General features: G+C 37.1%; 1 protein-coding gene across 4 annotated transcripts in view; it reads left to right on the forward strand.

Annotated features, from left to right (window-relative positions):
* The window catches only part of NIN (ninein), a 105824-nt gene that overhangs the window by 66121 nt on the left and 18204 nt on the right, over positions 1-21499 (forward strand). For 3 of the 4 annotated variants that reach the window (XM_071213936.1, XM_058293440.1, XM_058293441.1), the window contains 13 exons: positions 386-496; positions 859-948; positions 2052-2190; positions 4053-4174; positions 5710-6215; positions 7163-9307; positions 10629-10754; positions 10868-10937; positions 12553-12768; positions 14762-14875; positions 18084-18206; positions 18948-19061; positions 19830-19976. In XM_071213936.1, coding sequence (XP_071070037.1) covers positions 386-496; positions 859-948; positions 2052-2190; positions 4053-4174; positions 5710-6215; positions 7163-9307; positions 10629-10754; positions 10868-10937; positions 12553-12768; positions 14762-14875; positions 18084-18206; positions 18948-19061; positions 19830-19976 — 4023 coding nt within the window. The remainder of the gene's footprint in view (positions 1-385; positions 497-858; positions 949-2051; positions 2191-4052; positions 4175-5709; positions 6216-7162; positions 9308-10628; positions 10755-10867; positions 10938-12552; positions 12769-14761; positions 14876-18083; positions 18207-18947; positions 19062-19829; positions 19977-21499) is intronic. The other variant, XM_058293443.1, reaches the window with a different exon arrangement.

Here is a 21499-nt window from a genome sequence, read left to right on the forward strand (position 1 = left end):
CATTTTATCTAATCCACTGATCTCAACACATTATTATTTTCACATGTAATCCATATACAAAAATTATTAATGAGATATTTTACATTTTTTGTACTAACTCTTCTAAATCTGGCAGCATTTTACACTTACAGTGTATTTCCATTGGTACTAGACATATTTTAAGTGCTCAGTATGGTTGCTGGTGGCAGCTATATTGGACAGCAAAAGTTTTACAGGATCAGAAAAAAGGGCAGGTTTTGGGGTTATAAAATAGATATCAATTTTTATATTTACCTTGTCTCCTCTAACCTCTAGAAACTGTTCAAGAAGGGCACATTTATGCCTCATTATAACAATTTACTTATTTTAAAATCTATGCCTCATTGATTTCCCAAAATTTCTTCAGGAAAACAGTCGTCTAGAAAATGAGCTTCTGGAAAATGCAGAGAAACTGGCAGAGTATGAGAATTTGACAAATAAACTACAGCGAAATTTGGAAAATGTGTTAGCAGAAAAGGTAAATCTGTTTAAATCTGATTTCCTGATATGCAGCCCAAAGTGTCGCTTGCTCAAAAGAGCAGAAGCAATGTCACCAAGAAAATTCCCGTTTAGGAATTTGTTAAATGGCCAAAGGAAGTTGGAACTTTTGCAGGATGTAATTTAGTGCACTGGTTGCAATGGAAAACATCGCATGACACTGCGAATGATCCCTCCTTGGTTGAATACATCACTCTAGTATGTTCTCCCCTGCGTTCATTTGATGGGTTTTGTGCATAAGGGTCACATTGGGTGAACATCAGAGACTGGGGCCTTTGGCATGCTATCGATCACAGAAGGACCTTTGGGAAAAATGACAGCTTTGACCTTTTCCTTTTCTAGTTTGGTGACCTTGACCCCAGCAGTGCTGAATTCTTTCTGCAAGAAGAGAGGCTGACACAGATGAGAAATGAGTATGAGCAGCAGTGCAGGGTAAGTGACCGAAGAGAACTCAGTAAATGGAAAAAGACCAAGGTTCAGTTGTGGCTCTACCATTTACTAGCTGTGTGGCCTTAAGCAAGTCACTTAATCTGCATGTACCTTGCTTCCTCATCTATAAGATGACAAATATATGAGTACCCCCTGAATAGAATTGTTGGGAAGGTTCAATAGTAAAAATTTCTAAAGGGCTTAGAACAGTGCCAGGGACATAATAAGCCCTTACACACATGTTAACTATTAATATTATTGTTCAATATCCTGTACTAGGAGGGAATCACACAAACTACATTTAAGTCTGCTTCATCCAGGTCAGAGCTATTAATGCTTAGAGGAAAATGTGGTTTTATTCAAGTGGAGGAATTTGTGGTCATGTTGATATGCTTTTTCCAGAATTAACTTTTCCTGATTGATCACTGCAGACCTAATCCGGTGTAATTTGCTTTGGTCCTTTGTTGGTTTTTGTTTGTTTCTGAATCAATTCCTTAAGTTTAGTTACAAAATGCAAATGAAGCAGAAACCACTCCAGTCTTTAGGTGGTAAATCATTCCCAGTTCCTACCAAGAGACACAATAACATCCTTGTAAATAATTTTTTAAAGTAACTTCCCTAAGTTTAGGCATTTGGGTTTTTTTTTTCCTTAAACCATAAACACTTTATTTTAATAAGATAAGTATAACTGAGTTCTGTTTTAGATGAAAATTGTACTTGTGTCGAGATGAGGAAAACATTCACCTTTTTATGCAGCTGCTCACAGCCTGCCTGCTCAGCAAATAGACGTTCACATTGAGAGAAAAGAAACAAAACATTTGTGCCACTTTTACAATTGAGTTTAGCTCTAATTAGGTAGAAATGTTTTCTTTAAACGTCTTTAATTTGGGTTGTCCTTTTATTATTGAGTTGTTACATATTCTAGATACTTATCAGATGACTCGCAAAAATTTTCTCCCATTCTGTGGGTTGTCTATTTACTTTCTCAGCCAAGTCCCTGAAAGCACAGAAGTTTTCAATTTTGATGATGTCCAAATTATCTATTTTTTTCTTTGCTGCTTGTGCTTTTGGTGTCATATCTAAGCTGTGTTGGTTTTCAACCCCAGGTGTTACAAGACCAAGTGGATGAACTGCAGTCTGAGCTGGAAGAATATCGTGCGCAGGGCAAAGTGTTCAGGCTCCCCTGGAAGAACTCACTGTCAGAAGAGCTTGATGTTACCAGTGGTGGCATTGAGCCTGACCAGGGTAAAAATACTCAGACACCACCTTTTCAGATTCTTTGCCTTTGACCTTTGTTTTTAGAACTATGCTTGAATGTAAGATTGCAAAATTTTGGCAACCAAAGAACATAAACTTTGGCAATACCATTTTCTTAAGCTGTTTCACTTGTGGCCTGGTTTTCAGTTTGTCCTTGAAGTCTTTATGAGACTACTCCCATCTGATTTTGATATGCATCAACAAAGGAATGGGATGATCAAACCATAAGGGTATTTGCTTTGTTACATATATATATATATAAAACTGGCCACAAAACTGAGAATACAGGCCTTTGGAATATTAGAATTTAGACACTGCGTGATTGCCAAATCTTGCCTTTCCAAAAGAGTGCCTAACTGGTATGAAGATGATTTTTCCAGTTGGGCCAGTCGGAAACCACAGAATTCATAACTGGTTTTCTTATGCTGGCTGTGCATAAGAATGTCTTCATTGCCTCTGCAAAATAACAAATAAGATAAATAAGAGTTGGTTATTCATGCATTTGAAGAAAACGTGGCAAGAACAGAAGGCAGGGTTGTTTGGGAACCCTCCTACATTAACCATCAGCTTTTTCCTCCTTCCTGGTATTTCCTGGGGGGATATTGAATTTGAGTTTGAGAAACCCTAATTAGGGCTAACCAATTTTTTGGTTACAAATAGTTTTTTCCACTGCTACTTGGGGCAGGAGTACAGGTTCTTGCAAGGATTGTTTTTTGCCCTCTTCACCTGGTTACTCGAATAAATGAGGGATCATGGGGTGGGGCTTAAGACCTTTCCTCTGGTTCTTGGCTCACTTATTGTCGTCTAAGGTTGGAGTCCTACTGATGATATGACTCATTACAGCAACCTTTCTGGGCTTTTCTAGAAAGACCAAGTGTTGGGGTGCCCTTCATGGTCACAAGAGTCTATACCATCTTGGGGTGGCTCACAGCCCAGGTGTCACTTCTCAGATGGGGATATGCCAAGGATATATGTAGAGAAAGTCCGAGCAAGACCATTAGCCCTACCTATTGGACCTACACCCAAGAAAAGGCCCTTTTTCCTTTCTGTCTGTGTCCCTCCACAGAGTTTGGGTCCTCTTGCCTTGACAGATCTCTGTAGTATTACACATAATCTTTTTGTCTGTGGACTAGCTCAGCCCCCAACCTATGCTTCACATTTTCAACCAATGTTCTTTTCAGTCATACTCATGAACAGTTACAGAGGTGAATTTAAAATGGATGAGTTGAGAATTTTTCACAAAATTGTGTATGTCTGGGGTACTAACCTATGCCCTACTTTATCTTAGCTGATAAATTAAGATGGGGTACCACTCCCACCCCAGGAAATTCCTATTACAATACCTGGTCTTCTGTAAAGTTGCATAATAGTTTGGATTATCTTGCCCCATGAAGTTAACTCCTCAAGGCATAGCAACAAGTATGTGGCCATTCATTCCCCTAGGACATTGCCTCTCTGCTAATTTGTTACTCAACATTTGTTGGACAGATGAATGGCTGTTTGGTTTGCCCAAACTACCTTATGCTGTGGCATTTTCAATGGGAGGAGGTCACCTTCGAGTAGCAGTTTCCAAACTTACCCCTCCTGCTGTTCACAAAGAGGGATTCTGATAAGGTTTGGTGCACTGCCTATATGTGGAAGGTCTGTTTGCCTTCTTTTATTTTTGTTTGCCCTAATGCTTGAAAACAGAAAAGACTTCTCTTAGCTTCTCTTGTTTCCTAGTAGATTGTATTGAGGTCTTTTTAGGCTGAAATTTTTTCCTTAGTTAAATTGGGATGGACCTCCTCAGATGCCAGATTGTTTTATTGAAAGAATCTGCCCCAGGGTCATTGGGTCCCATGTGCTTTCAGGGCTTGGTTCTGAAGAATGCAATCCATTGAATATGAGTATTGAGGCAGAGTTGGTCATTGAACAGATGAAGGAACAACATCACAGGGACCTATGTCATCTAAGATTGGAGCTCGAAGATAAAGTAAGTCCTTTCTGCTGATCCAGTTCTCTCATTTCTTTGAGCTTGGACAAGTTTTTGCCTGTAGGACCTTCCCAATTCTCTTTTCTCCTATGCATCTCCTCTTGTGTCTGGGGTTACCTGGACCATACTTCCTCAGGCTGGTTTCATAGGTCAAGTACAAGGCCTTTTCCTCCTGGCAGAGTTTCTCCAAAATATAGTGTGTTCAGCTCTGGCCATCATGGAATTTGAAGATTGAAGGCCATAATATTATTTCCAACTCGCTAAAAATCATCTTAATATTCAAACCTGTACCTAAATAGATATTAAATTCAAACCTCTAACCCAAAAATATAGCATTATCAACTAAATTAGGTACAAGTTTTGAAAGATTTTCAAAACCTTTCACCATGTGGCTTCAACTTATATTTCCAGTTTTCCTCTTTCACCATTCCTTTGAGTTACATAAGCTTTACTTATGCTTTTATTCTACCTCTCTCTGCAACTTGAAAGGCTACTTGCCCCTCATAGTTTTTATCAAATGCTGCCTCTTCCATGAGGTCATTCCTATATCTCCCTAACCAAATGTAACTTTTCCTTCCATTGAATCCCCATTTACATTGTAGCTCTTTTTCCTATACCTTTTGTACTTTATATTCTGCCTTGTATTATACTTGTTTATATTTGTCATAACATAGTGGACTTGCCAAAGCCCACTCTCGGTACCAAAATCTGTCATAGTTCATAGAAACAAAACTAACAGGAGAGATATTTGTAAATATTATGAGATTTATTATAGGAATCATTCATGTGACCATGGGGACTGGCAAGTCCAAACTCCATAGGGCAAGTGGTGATGACGGTGTCAATGAATTCCCCAGGAGAAGCTGGCTTGAGTAAAGAAAAAAAAAATTTCTTTAGACCGCTGAAATGATCATTTCTCCCTTTAAGGCCTTCAAAAATTGGATGAGACTTCTTTCATTGTTGAAGTCATTCTCCTTTGTTGATTATATATGTAATCAGCCATAGAAACAATCAACTGACTAATGATTTAAATTAATAAAATACCCTCACAGTAACAATCTGGTCAGGATTTGCTTGACCAAACAACTGGACATCATAATTTAGCTCAGTTGGCACATGAACTTAACCATCACACCATGTCCTTGATGGCAGGAACTGTGTCGTAACCAACTTTGTGCTCTTATGAGACCTGAAGAGTACCTGATAGGTATTCAATAAATATTTGAATTTCATTAAGTATGTTAAGACCCTAAGTTTCAGTTGGAAAGGATGTGTGGGAAGACAAATGGTCTGTGTAAAAGTCTACTCAGTTCTTAATAGAATTATTCAGAAACTAATAAAATTCAACCAAATTAAAAGTAAACCATGCTTGACTTAAATATATGTTAGAGTGTTTTTGAATTAAGTTAACATAAAACAAAATGGAAAAACCAAAGAATGTCTTGTAGGAAGAAAGGTCCTTGCTGTCCCCAACACTTTCCTTTCTTCAGCTTTCAGTTAAATAACATCGTGGTGGTTTCACTTTCTGATTTCAGGTGTGCCATTATGAAAAGCAGCTAGATGAAACCAGGAGCACTTGTGAAAAGGAGCAAGAGAACATGAAGCAAAAGTATGAGAATGAAATGCATACTTTGGGAAAACAAATAAGTGACCTTAAAAATGAAATAGCAGGACTTCAGGGGCAGGCAGTGGTGCACAAGGAGGCACAGCAAGAGACTATGCGCAGGCATGAGGAGGAGAAGAATCAACTGCAAGTGAATTTTGATGAGGAACAGACTCGTTTGCAGGAAAGGCTGAGTCTAGAACATGAGATGGAGCTCAAGGCTAGGCTAGAGCAGTTGACGGAAAGCTTTAACCAAGAAAGGGAAGAACTCACTCAAAATGGCAGCTGGACAGAAGAGAAGGTGAGAGACTTGACTCAGGAACTAGAGCAATTTCACCAGGAGCAGCTGAAAAGCCTGGTGGAGAAGCACACTCTTGAGAAAGAGGAGTTGCGGAAAGAACTCTTAGAAAAACACCAAAGGGAACTTCAAGAGGAAAGGTAAGAAAACGAGGGGAAATGGAGCAACCTGGGGTGCTGTCATTCGGGGCCACCAGAAGTTCAGGTCACTTAAGGAGACTTTGCAAAATCAGGAGGCCTGATAGCCCATTGACTGACTAGATGCTTTTAAAATTTCTCAACTTGTTTGCCTTTGTTTAGTCATAAGCCTACCCTGGGGCAGTTGGAACTGGTTTTTTTTGTTTTTTGTTTTGTTTTTTAAAGCGGAAAAAAAAAACCAAATAGGGATATATTTCTTGTATCAAGACTTATTATAAGGCTTCAGGTGAAGGTAAGTTTATTCCAAATGTGGTTCCTTCCTGGGTCAGTCCTGTTTTCTATAAAGCCTATTTTTAAGCTGGGTTCTGGGAAAAGTTACATTTCCTCCCAGAGTTATGAAACAGTACTTTGTGCTGACATTCCTGATGTGAAATCTCAGATATATTTGAGGGCTTAACACCTTGATTAACTGAGTGCTATCTGTTTGAGTAAGAAGCAAAAAACAGAATGAATTTGTTAATACATGTGCTTTATCTGACTAATGTATTACAAAGCATGCTTAATTAAATGAAAGAATTTTATATATTTCTCAAGATATGGGTTAAATTAATATGCATTTGATCAATGTGAAATGTCAGTTAAAGTCTTTGGTTAAAAATCCAGTATACACATATTTCCAGGAGTATGCTGGAAGATTTGGTTTCTAAATTTTCCCCCTAAATGCAGAGGGGTAAGTATGTCTTTTAAATTAATTATGGCTGCCAGTCCCAGCTCTCAGAAATAAGATCCCTTCCAGTATAAATGAATCACACAGGAATGTGTGAAGATCATTTTTAGAAAGTATTTTAACTGTTGCCTTGGCAGCCTCTTCTATGCATGGGAAAATGTTTTTTTGTTTGCTCCTGGAGTTGACAGCCATTTCAGTAATGCTGTATGTTGACCACATTTAGGGAAAAAATGGAAACTGAGTGTAATAGAAGAGCCTCTCAGATAGAAGCCCAGTTTCAGGCTGACTGTCAGAAAGTCACCGAAGGATGTGAAGATGCCCTGCGAAATCTGGAAGGGCACTACCACCAAGAACTGAAGGACCTCCTGGAACAACAACGGGAAGAGAAATCCCAGTGGGAGTTTGAAAAGGATGAGCTCACCCAAGAGTGTGCAGAGGCCCAGGAACAGCTTAAAGAGACTCTTCAAAGAGAGAAAGCAACTTCTCTGGTTCTGACTCAGGAGCGAGAGATGCTGGAGAAAACGTACAAAGAACATCTGAACAGTCTGGTAGCTGAGAGAGAGCAGCTCCTCAAAGACCTGGAAGAGCTAAGAAATGTGTCTGAAAGGCAGCAAAGCCTGCTGTCCAGCCAGATACTTGAGCTGAAGAGCAATCACAATAGAGAGCTGAAGGACCGTGAGCAGGTCCTGTGCCAGGCAGGGGCCTTGGAGCTTCTGGCTAGCCAGCAGCTTGAGAAGCTGGAAATGGAGCATGAGCAGGAAAGGCAGGAAATGATGTCCAAGCTTCTGGCCATGGAAAGCATCCACAAAGTGACCTGTGAAAAAGCAGATCGGGAGAGAACAGAGATGGGCACAGAAATCTCCAGGCTTCGGAATAAAATAAAGGATATGCAGCAGGTGGCATCTCCTCTTTCTAGGCTTCAGAGTGGCTGCCAGGCACTACAGAGGGAGGAGATAGAAGGAGATGGCGCCATGTCCCTGCTTCAGCAAGGGGAGCAGCTTTTGGAAGAAAATGGAGATGTCCTCCTAAGCCTGCAGAGAGCTCATGAACGAGCAGTGAAGGAAAATGTGAAAATGGCTAATGAAATTTCTAGGTTGCAGAAGAGGCTGCAAAAATTAGAGCCAGGGTCAGTAATGTCTTCTTGTTTAGATGAGCCAACTACTGAGGTTTTTGGAAATTGCGTGGAACAAGCAGAGCCATTTTTACTGCAAAACAGAATGACACAAGTTGAGGATATGATCATAGAGCATGTTCTGAGTGACCTGCAAGACGATGAGGTCCAGGATCTGGGGAGTACAGGCTTGAGCTCTGCTCAAAGGCAGGAGGCCAAAATAGAGGAGTCTGAACCATCAGTGGAAAGTTTTTCCGAGCTTGAGAATAGTGAAGAGACCAGGGCTGAAACCTGGGACCTAAGAAATCAGATTATTCAGCTTCGGGAACAACTAACGGTCTTACATGCAGACTGTGATCGAGCTTCTGAAAAGAAACAAGACCTACTTTTTGATATTTCTGTGCTAAAAAAGAAGCTAAAGATGCTTGAGCAAATCCCGGAGGTCTCTCCCAAGTATAAGCTGTTATATGAAGATGCTAGTAAAGAAAATTACTGTCTCCAGGAAGAGCTGAAAGTGATGGAGACACGTTACGATGAAGCTCTGAAAAATAACAAAGAACTCGCTTTGGAAGTGTTCAGATTGCAGGATGATCTAAAGAAAGTTGAGGGAGTGACTGAAACATTTGTTAGCCTGGAAAAGAGTTATGATGAGGTCAAAAGAGAAAATGAGGAGCTGAATGATCTGGTTTTGGGACTTCAAGGAAAAATTGAGAGGCTTCAGGAAAGATTACTTCGGCAGTGTGACTGTTTCTCATCATGGGAATCCCATTTGGATAACCTGGGAGTCAAAACTGATGAAAAAGTCCTTGAACTAAATCAGATACTGGAAGAGTGTGCACCAAAGTTTATGAATGTACACCGTATGATTGAAGAACATAAACAAGAAAACCCGTCTCCTGAACCAGAGAATGCACAGCTCCTGGAAAAAGTTAAAGTCCGTGAAGTTACTTGGTTACAAGGAGTGATTCAGACACATCAAGAAAAGCCAAGAGTACAGAACCAGGTTAGACTGGAAGAAAATACAGTCCTCCTAGGCCTTCAAGAACAACATTTTCAGCGTCAGGCCACAATAGCAGAGTTAGAACTGGAGAAAAAAAAACTACAGGAGCTGACTAGAAAGCTAAGAGAGAGAGTCACGACCTTAGTTAAACAAAAAGATATACCTTCTCAAGGAGAAAAGGAGGAAGAGCTAAAGGCAATGATGCATGACTTGCAAAGCACGTGCAGTGAGATGCAGCGTAAAGTTGAACTACTGAGGTAATGTATGTGCCTTTGCGGAATTCCACAGAGCACCTCACCAAATCTAACCTCTTCTGCTTGCTGTGCCTAGAGAAACTAACCTGCTAGTCTTCAAGAAGAGAGCAGCACTCTAGACTTCCCTCTGCTTCTGTGTTGTATTAACAAATAGAATAACCTTGTCTCAGAGCCACTCCTTTCCTCTAGAGGAAATAAATGTTGTTAATATGGGATGTGAAAGTTGATTAGGGCGAGTGTTTGCTGTTTAACCATATGCATCATCAGTGTATGTCAAGTCTTTAACTTACTTCTTTGGATAGTTTTGTTTGTTTTTTTGTTTGGGTTTATTTTGCTGTTACCTTCTTTTTTTTAAAAAAAGATTTATTTATCACCCCCCATCTTATTTTGATGAACCATATTGTATGAGAATGAATGCTTTTTATGTAGTATTAACTCAGTAGATAAGAACTCTCCTCTTATACTAATATAGGAAACATTTTTTGTTTTGTGGCTTATCGTTTTTTACTTACTATACTTGAAATATAAGCTGTTATCATATAAGCAGTGGAGATTTATTTTAGAATATATACTTTTATTGGAGTCACCAGATTCTAGAAAAAAGGCTTAAAGAATAAATATAAAAATGAAACAAAATTTCAACCACTGCTCACTTGACTCTATAAAATGTGATTGCATTAGTCTTCTAGCAAATTTGGTTGGGGAGAAAAAAACATTTGTAAAATGTCACATCATGTCTGAAATATCTTAATGATATAAAACATAAGAATTTAATTCTGAATGTAGTTTTCTACTTCTTGGTTCAGACCATTTTTATTTCTAAAAAATCAGAATATGATGAGATGAAAATGAGCACAAAGTAAACATTAGTATACATATTTCAGTATGGCCCTTTGATTTGTGTGGTGAATTTTCTCTAGGTGCCCTGGAGTCTAAACCTGAAGCTAACACAGTTTAGTACTATGGCTTATGTCTATTCAGAGCAGGAAGGACTTGAGAGTGAGATAAATTAAGTCATTTGCTCAAAGCAGCATGTTTGCCATTGGAAAAATAAGCAACCAGAGTGGGCACTGATTCTTGATTCCTATCTCCATGCTCAAATTGCTCAGCTACACCTTCCTAATATCTTTCAGTAAAATTCTTACTTCCTAAATGTAATGAGTCAATATGTCAAAATCTGCTTTCCAAATACTAAGAGACTTCTTACTTAGATTTTTCTTTTTAACTGGCATGGAATATTTTATTGGAAGTCACTATACAGTATTTTCCAAAGATGCCATATGATGGCCTTGTAACTTTTTTGTTTTAAATTTCTTTACTTCAGATACGAATCTGAGAAGCTTCGAGAGGAAAATTCTATTTTGAGAAATGAAATGACTACTTTAAGTGAAGAAGATAGCACTTCTAACCTGAAATTAGGGAAATTAAATGGAGCTCAGGAAGAAATGTGGTAAAACATGCACTTGAACTTTCTGAAGACATTTTTGCAAGAACTAAAACTATTTTATTTTGCTTCAACTTCTAAAGCCTAACTTTTAAATCATGTTTGCATTGTCCATTTAGGCAAAAAATAGAAGCTGTAAAAAAGGAAAAAGCTGAAGTTCAGAAGATGGTTGAAAATTTAAAGAAACAGGTAAGTAGCTATTTAATGGTTCCTAATGTTTCTTCATTCTGAAATTTTCTATTTTTTTTTGAAATTTACATAACATGCTACTAGAATAACATATAGCTAATCATAATAAGGTAATATAACTCCTGTGTTTGAAAATGGAAACTCATTTCATGCTACCTGTAAACTAGACTCCCAGCTTTTGGGAAACTATGTATTATACTATTTCTAGATGCGAAATACAAGCTTTATAATTAAACTATACCTGGAAAAGACTAGCTTTATCCCTCATGTAGTTTGGAGGAAGAGTAGAAAGCGCATAGCCTTAGGAGTAAGATAGCTCAAGGGCTAATCTCCCTGCTTGGCTGTATTGAGATTTGATAAATATTTTCTCCTTCATTCAGTAAATGTTAGCTCCTTCTGCTTTCCTCACCATAATTAAAAGCAGAAACTTACAAAATTTCATAGGTATAGAATGCCAATTAATCAGTATATCATTTGACATAGAATTGTTGTTTATTCAGATAGTTTGTGGCATTTAACACCCAATTTATATAATCTCACAACCTAAAATTTTGTAGGGAAAGACCCTTTAGAATCTGTCCAAAACAGTCAAAGGACATACTGGGAAAAGATTATTTTCATTACTTGAAATAGACAAGATGTTTACATACAAAATATATTTTGTACTCTTGCAAATAAATGGCAAAACCCAATTGGAAAAAAAATGAGCTATCTATATGAAATCAGGTCACAGAAAGAAAAAAAAACATTTGAAAATATGGCTAGCATTAGTAATTAGAGAAGTACAAATTAAATCTGTTTCTATTTTTGACTTGTCAAATGAACAGAAATTAAAGAAAGATTGGCATTGAAGTATTAGCAAGGGTGTGAAAAAATGATTATACTCATGCCTTGTTGATAGGATTTTAAGTTGGTTAGCATTGTAGGGGAAACAGTTTGGGAATATCTACCAAAACTGTAATGTATACGCATAACTTCTGAACTAGCAATCCCACTTTCAAGAAATGATCCTAAAAACAAAATGCTACCCTGTGTAAATGAATTTTCCAAAAAGATCTTTGTTTCTTTATAGTTAAAATCAAAAAATGATAATCAACCTACGTGTCTATTAATTTGGGGATGGATAAATGCATTACCGATGTCTTGATAACCTAGAATACCTTACAGTCATTAAAAAGAATATCATGTGGCGGTTTCTGAAGACACTGACCTAAAAATATGAGAAGCTGTAAGATATGATAACTGGGAAAAGCAGGGTGCCCAAACATGAAATGATCCAAATTTTTGCTGAAAAGAGAAATAAAAGAATCTATATGTGTATATGGGTTTTTTGTATGTACATAGGTAATACTCTGGAGGGATACATATCCAGCTGTGAACAATGGGTGCATCTGTGGGTGGAATTGTACTGAGTGTCTTTCACTTCTTCATACACTTCCAAATTGATTGAATTTGTAATCTTGAGCTTGTATTATTATTATTTCAGTTTTTAGTATACACACACATATATAAACTTTGTCTATATAGAAAAGGAAAAACAATTTGTCTCTAAATCTGTTTTTTTTTAGCAGAAGTAGGGTAGGCAGTTGTTAAATTTTCTTTCAATTTTAATTAGATTTCAGAATTAAAAGCCAAAAACCAACAGTTGGATTTGGAAAATATAGAACTTAGCCAGAAAAATTCTCAAAATCAGGAAGAATTACAAGTACTTAATCATCGCCTGGCGGAAATACAGTGCCAGAAGAAAAAAGAGCCACAGCCCAGTATACAGGAGGAATGGGAACAAGAAAAGTCTAATCTGAAAGAAGAACTGGAACACTGTAAAGTGCAGGTATGGTCCGGAGCTACCTGTCTTGTTTTCTTTTTGAATAAATCCCAAGAAATCAAAGACATGTTTGTATTAAATTTCTTATATATAAAGCCTTAATAATTAAAACAGTATAGTATTGGTATGTAAATAGACAAACCAGTAGAATAGAAAGAAGGCTTCTCAAATCACTGGGATGAAACTGAACTTTTTAATAAAGGATGCTGGGTAACAATTTGGAAATAGCTACAATTAGATCCATATCTCATATCATAGGCAAGAATAAATTCCAAATGGATTAGGAATCTGAAAAAAACAACTGTACAAGACTACAAGAAAATATGGGTGAATTCCTCTTTAACCTTGGTATGGAGAAAGACTATGACTCAAAAATTAGAGGCAATAAAAGAGCAATTAAATTTTTAAAAATTTTGCCAAATGAAAAAAAACCATCACCAAAGTTAAAATATTGTGACAAAGTGGGGAAAATGTTCACAACATATATAACAGATGTAGGGACACTATATAGAGAAATCTTAAAAATTGAGAAACATAAAACCAAAAATCTGATCTCAAATGGAAAAAAACAAATGAACAAATCATTCACCCAAAAAAGAGATTTAAATGGCTCTCAAATCTATGGAAAAACATTTAAAATCACTTGTAATTAAAGAAATGCAAATTAAAATAATATATACCATTTCTCACCTATGAGACTGACAAAAACATCAAGATATGACAATATTTTCTGTTGGCAAAGCTATGGGGAAACAGGCACATTTATGTTTATACATTGCTGGTGGGAATACATGCTGGTATAATCTTCTGGAGGGAAATTTGGCAAATAACTAGCAAAATTACATATGTACTTAACCTTCTGCCCCATAATCCCAATTCTAGGAATCTATCCTGAAGGTACTTCTCCAACAATAGGAAAATTCACACGCACAAGGTTATTCATTGCAATGCTGTTTATAATTGTAAGATATTGGAAGCAACCTAGATGCCCAGATATAGAAGAATGATTGAATAAACTATGCTATATCAACACCATGGAGTAGTACTGTGCAGCAGCTAAAAAAAAAGGGAAAGTTTGCTATTGATATAAAGTTATTTTCAGGATACCTGTTAATTGAGAAAAGCAAAGCATTAAAGAGTAAAGTATTCCTCCCTCTGTGTCAGAAAGAAGGAGATATAAGAAAATGCACATGTATCTATTCATTTGTCCAAGGGAATACAGGAACAACCAATCAGAAACTAAAAAGAAATTGGTTACCTCTTGGAAATAGGTGGGAAGGGCAGTGGCATTGGGGTAGATGGGACGAGAAGGGAAGCGACAGTTTTGTGTATAGCTTTTCTTGTAGCTCTGGCTCTCAAACATAGTAATGTTTCATAATTCCCAAAGTAAACGATTAAAAACAACCAAGATGTGGGGGATGGGGGAAAATGCCAAAGTAGAATACAAACACTAGCTATATGATAAATGGATAGCAATTTGAGCAAGAAAATAAATAATGATAGTGTAAAATAAATGTAATTATAAAATAAATGCAGAATAAAATAAGTCCACTGATAAAAAAAATCGATTAAATAAATGGGAAGAAATGACAGCTGTTTCTTAGAGCAGAATTCCAATTAATATGCAGAAAGAAAGAAATAGAAAATCATCTTCAGGCAAACACTACAGTAATAATGAAGACAAAATCTACTGGTGGCTGCTAAAACTAATAGACAAAATTTGAAGATCAACAGGATTCACATAGTCTCAAAGTATCTTACTCAAGATGTTTATTGACTACAAAGAGAAGGATAGTAAATTTACAGTGGAGAAACCTGTAAGGGAGTCTTTTACAACATGGCTTTGGTTAGTTCCTTTGAGTATAAAGATAAATGGTTTTAAGACCGTGTATATTGTGAATTTGTTTTAGTTTTTCTGTAAAATTGCCTTAGTGAACTAGTAAGTTTTGCCCAGTCTTAATGAATATGTCTGTCATTTGACTTTAGTTTTTCCTCTTAGTCCTCCAGTCTAGTGTCTTCTCTGGAGGTAGAACTTTCTGAAGTTAAAATACAGACCCATATTATGGAACAGGAAAACCTCCTTCTCAAAGATGAACTGGAGAAAATGAAACAGGTAAGGCTGTGTGCTGCTTAGCAAGTGTCATGGAACATTATGGACCTGATGGTCTGTTTTGGGGGTTTAGTTTTTAGCCACCAAATGTCCTTTTTACTGAGCCCTGTCAACTAGCTTATTATTTAGTGAAGTTGAGTACTGGAAGTACAAATCTGTTTTTTAAGGGTTCACATTACTAATTCTAAAGTCATGTTCTAGGTTCTAGATGTTGTTACTATAAAAGAATCACATCAGTTTACTCTAGATGTTGTCACTATAAGTAAACCACTTCAGTTTAAGCAATTTGTTCTTTCTCCCAGCCAGGTGATAAAATAATATAAGTTTAACAAGAAGTTAGCTTTCTTGCTCATAACTTTCATAATGCTCTTCACTCAGATTTGTGAGGCTGGTTCCTTTTCTGCCTTTTTTCTTATAGCAAGTTTAAAAGCATAAAAGTAGATTCTAGGCATTATCAGGTATGCAGCCCCCTTAGGAATTTGGCTTTAAGGAGCCTGTTGTAAAGTTTCAAACAAAGGCTTAATTTTAGGTACTAAAAAAAAGAGTTTTCCTTAAAGTTATATCTTGGACATTCTCTTTATTTTTATTAACTACTTTTCAGTTAGTACAGGAATCTTTCCATTCAAGCAATATGAATCTATGCTAGAAGAATTTAGTTCTGATTTTTTTGCTTCACTGGAGATTTCTTTAATACCATGATATCCTTAGACTGTAAAATTTTGTTCTTACATCTCTTCAGCCTATAAGCCAAAAGGTATCTTTCCCTGAATTTTGAAACATTCAAAGTTTGTACCTCCTAATGTTACACTTGTGTCAATCTCTTATTGACTCATATAAGTCTTGTTATCCTATATATTAAAAGACTCTTAGTATTTGTGTCTCTTATAATTTCTATTACAGTCCTGGTGTCCAATATGTGCTTTATAAGGAACTTTTCAAGTCAAATACTGCTTTGCAATATGTATCTATTCTACCATATCTAGAGAAGCTATCGTCCCAGTATAAATATGCCAGAATGCCAGAAATTAAAACTCATAAGGCCCTTCATTGGTGTTATAAATATCCTAAAGCTGTTTTTAGCAAATTTATCTTCATTAACTTGGGCATTCTTTTTTCCCACCACCTTTTGAAACTCAATTTGTTATTTAAACTTTAAGATGATAATGATGACTTCCAAATCCATAGCATGAAAAATGCATGCTCTATGACTTTGCTAAGGTGGAGAACAGAAGGAAAGGGGCAGAGCTGGAAGTAGAATAGCATGATAAAAATGTGCATTTTTATTGCACATTTTTATAGAGATATTAGTATAAACAGTGAGAAGAAAAAAGTGAGCCCTGTCTGCCTTTTGTGGGAAGTTGTTTCATCTGGCTTCTGGACTCTTTTTGATCACAAGGGTAGGATAATGTCAGCGCAGTGTTGCTGATGTACAGTTTGGAACTAGAAAACATGTACCATTCTGTGGGACATAAAGATTTATAGTTCACAAAATGCTTTTATGTGTATCGTTATAGCACTGAAGCCACATGACTGATGGCAAACATTCAAAATGGTATCAAGTTTGTAGTGTAGTGGGAAAAAGAGAAGGTCCTTTAAGAAACCAGTGCCCAACTACTTTAAAATCCCTTTTTCCTATGCCTTTCTGACTTTTTCAGATTTGTAAGGCAGCTGGATTTGTTGCTAGTTGAAAACAAGATTCAACCCTTAAGGTCTCTAAATCTAAATGTGAAAGAACTTCAGGTAGGAAGTAGAAAGATGGCCATAAAACCATAATGATTAAGAATTGAAAATTTGGGGAAAAAAGGTGGGGAGGGCGGGGCAGAGCAGATGTAGCTCAGTGGTTGAACACCTGCTTTGCATGTACGAGGTCCCAGGTTCAATCCCTGGTACCTTCTAAACCAAGTAAAATGGAAGAAAATAAAAGAGCTTCTTATAAACTATGGGATGCAGGTAAAAAGTGTAAGAAACAGCCTCTAAAGAAGTGGTACTTGGTTTGGAGAGGGCTCCAACAGCTGGCAATGTCTGGGGACATCTTTGGATTTCACAATTGGGAGGGAGGTGCTACTGGCATCTACTGGGTAAAGTCCAGGAATGCTACTAAACAACCTACGATGGGTTAGGCAGCACCCACACAAAGAATTACCCAGCCCAAAATGTCAGTAGTGCCAAGGCTGTTGCTGGAAAAGAACAAAAACCAGATTTTGGTTTGCTTCGATTCCATAAAGTGCTCGGGGGGACAAAGCCAGGGTGTCCACATCAGCAACATTTTACTGACCAGTCAATTTAGTCATCTTTCAAAGGGAAGAGAGCATGGGACAAGCTGAAAAAAAAAACACCAATTGTTTTATCTTTGAACTTGCCTGTGTGTTAATGCATTATGTAGTTCATACAAATTTTATATTTTTTACTAAGAATTGTAAAAAAAGATTTTCTAGTTTAAAAAAGCTTGAGGGTTGGGGAGCAGGTATAGCTCAAGTGGTTGAGAGCCTGTTTCCCATGTACAAGGTCCTGGGTTCAATCCTCGGTACCTCCTTAAAAAAAAAAAAAAAAAAGAGGGCTCCTTTTCTGTCCTGCTTGCTTCTTGCCATTTGCTGTGCGAGTCCACACCTGCTTCCCAGCACACCTTGTCCCATCCCATGCAAAATTGAAGAAACCAAGGATCTGCTCACAGCCAGGCAAAAGGATGCCAGATCTGTCAAGGCTGAGAAAACTAAGGATAATGGAAAGTTTCAAGTTTGATACATCAGATACCTTTATACAGATAAAGAAAAGGCAGAGAAACTGAAGCAGTCCCTGTCCTCAAGTTTGGCAGTGAAGGAGCTAAAAGGAACCAGACGTGCTGATTTGAACTATTAAAATTTTAAAAATTAAAAAAAGCATAAGGAAGATGTATTACATTATATGTTATATGTAAGTTGACAGTAGCATGACCGTATGTTATTTATTTTTCCCTAAAGGTAAAACAGAAAGCTAGAACCATTTTTTGACGATATCTGTCTGATTGAGTCTGAGTAGGCATTTAGGAGCTGAGGGAAGTCAGCAAAGAATATTTTATTCAAGTTAATTATAGTCCCCTAGGGTTTATATGTCCTCTGAAGTATCTCAAGATAGGGAAATTGCAGCAGCCATGTAAACACCCTGTTTATAAATACCTCCTTATAAATACAGCCATGAGATGTGATGGAAGGTCTTATTTGTTTATCTCCTACAGCTGCACAGATGTCCTGATCTCTCTGACTTCCAGCAAAAAATTTCTAGTGTTCTAAGCTACAATGAAAAACTGCTGAAAGAAAAGGAAGCTCTAAGTGAAGAATTAAATAGCTGTATTGATAAGGTAATACAAGTAACAAGCCTCGGTGCCATCGTTGTACGTCGTGAGCCATAATGAGCATTTCTCTAGGGACAGAGAACACGAACCTCCCGTGGTAGCCTAATTGTTCTGACATTTCTCAGAACAGCATTCCAGCTGGCATTCTGGTATCGTAGGTCTCTGTGACCCTGGGGTTTCTGAAGCCATGATGTGACAGGAGTCTGAATTAATTGTTTAATAATTTCATTATTAAAAATAATATGTAACTTTTGTTTCATATTAATATGAAGTGCTATTTAACATATGTAATGCAACTGTGTATATCACATGCTGCAAAAATAATACAAATGTTACTGTATTTAATCATTTGAAGTCTATTTCCTAGATGAGCTTTTTTTTTTCCTATCATATTTTCCCTAGCAGATCCAAAACCACTGCTTTTTTCCCACCTGCCTTAATGGGCATTATGTATTTTCCTACTATGGTACATGCTTGAGATTTCTAATTGCCTTCCAGCCCACCATCCCCCACTCTCAAAATATGACACAGTGAGAAGGAAAAATGGAAATTCCAAAAAGAAGGAACTTCTCAAAATTAGAGGTAAAACAGGGAGTCAGGAAAATATCTCTCCTTTTTTTTACCTTGCCCTGCCTCCCCACATAACTAGATGGTACTGGATCTCGAAAACAGGAGCTGAAGTATATAAATTGAGGCAAGGTATCTTTACAAAACTGCCTTCTTACCTCTTTTTACTTCTTGAAACAGTTGGCAAAAGCAAGTCTTTTAGAGCACAGAATTGCTGCTATGAAGCAAGAACATAAGTCTTGGGAGCACCAGAGTGAAAGCTTAAAGTCACAGCTAGTGGCTTCACAGGAAAAGGTATGTGAACAATTTTTATTTCACTCACAGTTATTATTTTCCTGTATCTTTCAACAGAAATGCTATTTGAAAAGAAAGGGCTCAGAATGAAAATGCATTTAATTTAACTGATATTTGATAAACAATTACAGTATGGTCAAATAATTTGTGCAATATTTCCTCCAAAGTTCACTAAGTACGAGATTACATATTTATGAAAGGTTGAGACTAGTGTATAAAAATGGCTCCTCATTCCTAATTTAGAAATAAAGTGCTCTAAGGCAGATTTTATGTTCTATTATAGTTAAAGATCTCTATCAACATACCTTTTACAAATCTAAATTTTTAAAAATTGAAATAAATTTGATACCAGATATTAATGTGGAGGAAAGTTCTACAAGTACATATTTTTATTTTCAACGAAGAGGTCTTTACAAACTATCACCATAGGCTAAGACACAATTTTACAAAATTTACTAAAACTACCTTCTGTGATGCCAGTTGCTACTCACAATTTTGTAAGTTTTCATTTAGTAATCTACCAGATGACTATATCAGCAATATCTTGCTTGAAGCTTAGTTCATCATTGTCCTAAGTATAATTTAATATCCAAAGAATATACATAATATCTTGAGTTTTCACTGAGCTATTGAAGAGAGTAGCATAAAGTAATTAGAAAAAGAAGATACCTTGGAGTTTTCTTATCCACTCTCATTTATTTCTGAACATGCTAGAGATGAAACCATGGAGCATTTGTTTAGGAATGAAAGACTGTTCTCATGATGCAGGTTCAGCATTTAGAAGATACTCTGCAGAATATGAACCTGCAAATGTCCCGGATTAAATCTGACCTACGAGTGACTCAGCAGGAAAAGGAGGCTTTAAAACAAGAAGTGATGTCCTTGCATAAGCAACTTCAGAATGCTGGTGACAAGGTAATTTCTTTTCTTTTTTATTGAGGTATAACTTACAAACAATAAAGAGCACTAATTTTAAGTGTGTAACGTGATCATTTATATCAGTATATATTCACAAGTATATGTTATATGTTACATACGTGTGTATGTCTGTGTGTGTAACTATCCTTAGATCAAGAGGTAGAACCTGGGAAACGGACTTGGCCCAGTGGTTAGGGTGTCTGTCTACCACATGGGAGGTCCGCGGTTCAAACCCCGGGCCTCCTTGACCCGTGTGGAGCTGGCCCATGCGCAGTACTGATGTGCGCAAGGAGTGCCCTGCCATGCAGGGGTGTCCCCCGTGTAGGGGAGCCCCATGCGCGAGGAGTGCGTCCGTAAGGAGAGCCGCCCAGCGTGAAAGAAAGTGCAACCTGCCCAGGAATGGTGCCGCCCACACTTCCGGTGCCGCTCACAACAGAAGCGGACAACGAAACAAGACGCAGCAAATAGACACAGAGAACAGACAACGGGGGGGGGGGGAGTTAAATAAATAAATAAATCTTTAAAAAAAAAAAAGAGGTAGAACCTTTCTGGCCCCCACCAGCTCTTGTGCCCCCTCCAGTTGCCCCCAGGAAAACCACTTTTCTGCCCTCTGCGACCATAGGTTAGGGATGCCTATTTTTGAGCTTCATGTAAATGAAACCATAGTGACAAGAGAATTTTTGTACGGAGCCAGACAGATGAGTTGAGAGTTGCGTCTTCCAGTAATAAAACTAAAACATATTCCTCATTGAGCAATTGTATATAAAAGCACTTGTGTGAACCCCGCCCTCAAAAGTTAACAGTCAAGAATAATATTGTGAGAAATTAATCTAGGACCACACACACAAAGTAGAGCTGAAGAGGAAAACTGTGACTTAAAACAGTAATACTACATTCTAGGAAATAATCCATTGTTACCAAATGGGTTATTACTAAAATGCTAGGAAGTCCAGGGAGAGCTGGTGAAAGTGTTAGCTGGCAGACTATTATGGTGGTGTTGCAGAAAGTGTCACTGTGTCTCCTTTAATATATCATAATGCTGCTTAATCTGTTCCCAAGTAAATTAAGAGCAATGCCAGCCTTGAGGTAGATGTTAATATTCTACCCTATGATAAAAGTAAACATTCAGCCATTTTATGTCGTGGTGATTTTTTTTTAAACTGTGATTTGCTTTTAGTAAGATAGTTATTTCTGTTTTCAAAATTACTTCTGTATTTGCTTTTTTCTCAAGATGAGGTTGTACCTTTTTTTTTTCATATCTTGACTTAAAAGGCATGAGGCTTAATTAGCTATATTAGCTTTTTCATTTTTCTAAGCATTTTTAGGATCCAGAATTTTACTGTAGTAGCTTAAAAGTGTATTCTTGAATTCAGGCCTACATTAAATGAGCAGTATGTTCTTTTGATTCTGAAAAAAGGGTAAGATTGCACATGTGAAACTGAAAGCAGGGTTCAGCTTGTGAAAGCTTTCAAGTTGACAGCATATTTCAGAATTCCCACTGTGTCCTCTGTTAGCCATAA

Source organism: Dasypus novemcinctus, chromosome 3 (genome assembly GCF_030445035.2).
Source record: "Dasypus novemcinctus isolate mDasNov1 chromosome 3, mDasNov1.1.hap2, whole genome shotgun sequence".
Classification (NCBI taxonomy): domain Eukaryota; kingdom Metazoa; phylum Chordata; class Mammalia; order Cingulata; family Dasypodidae; genus Dasypus; species Dasypus novemcinctus.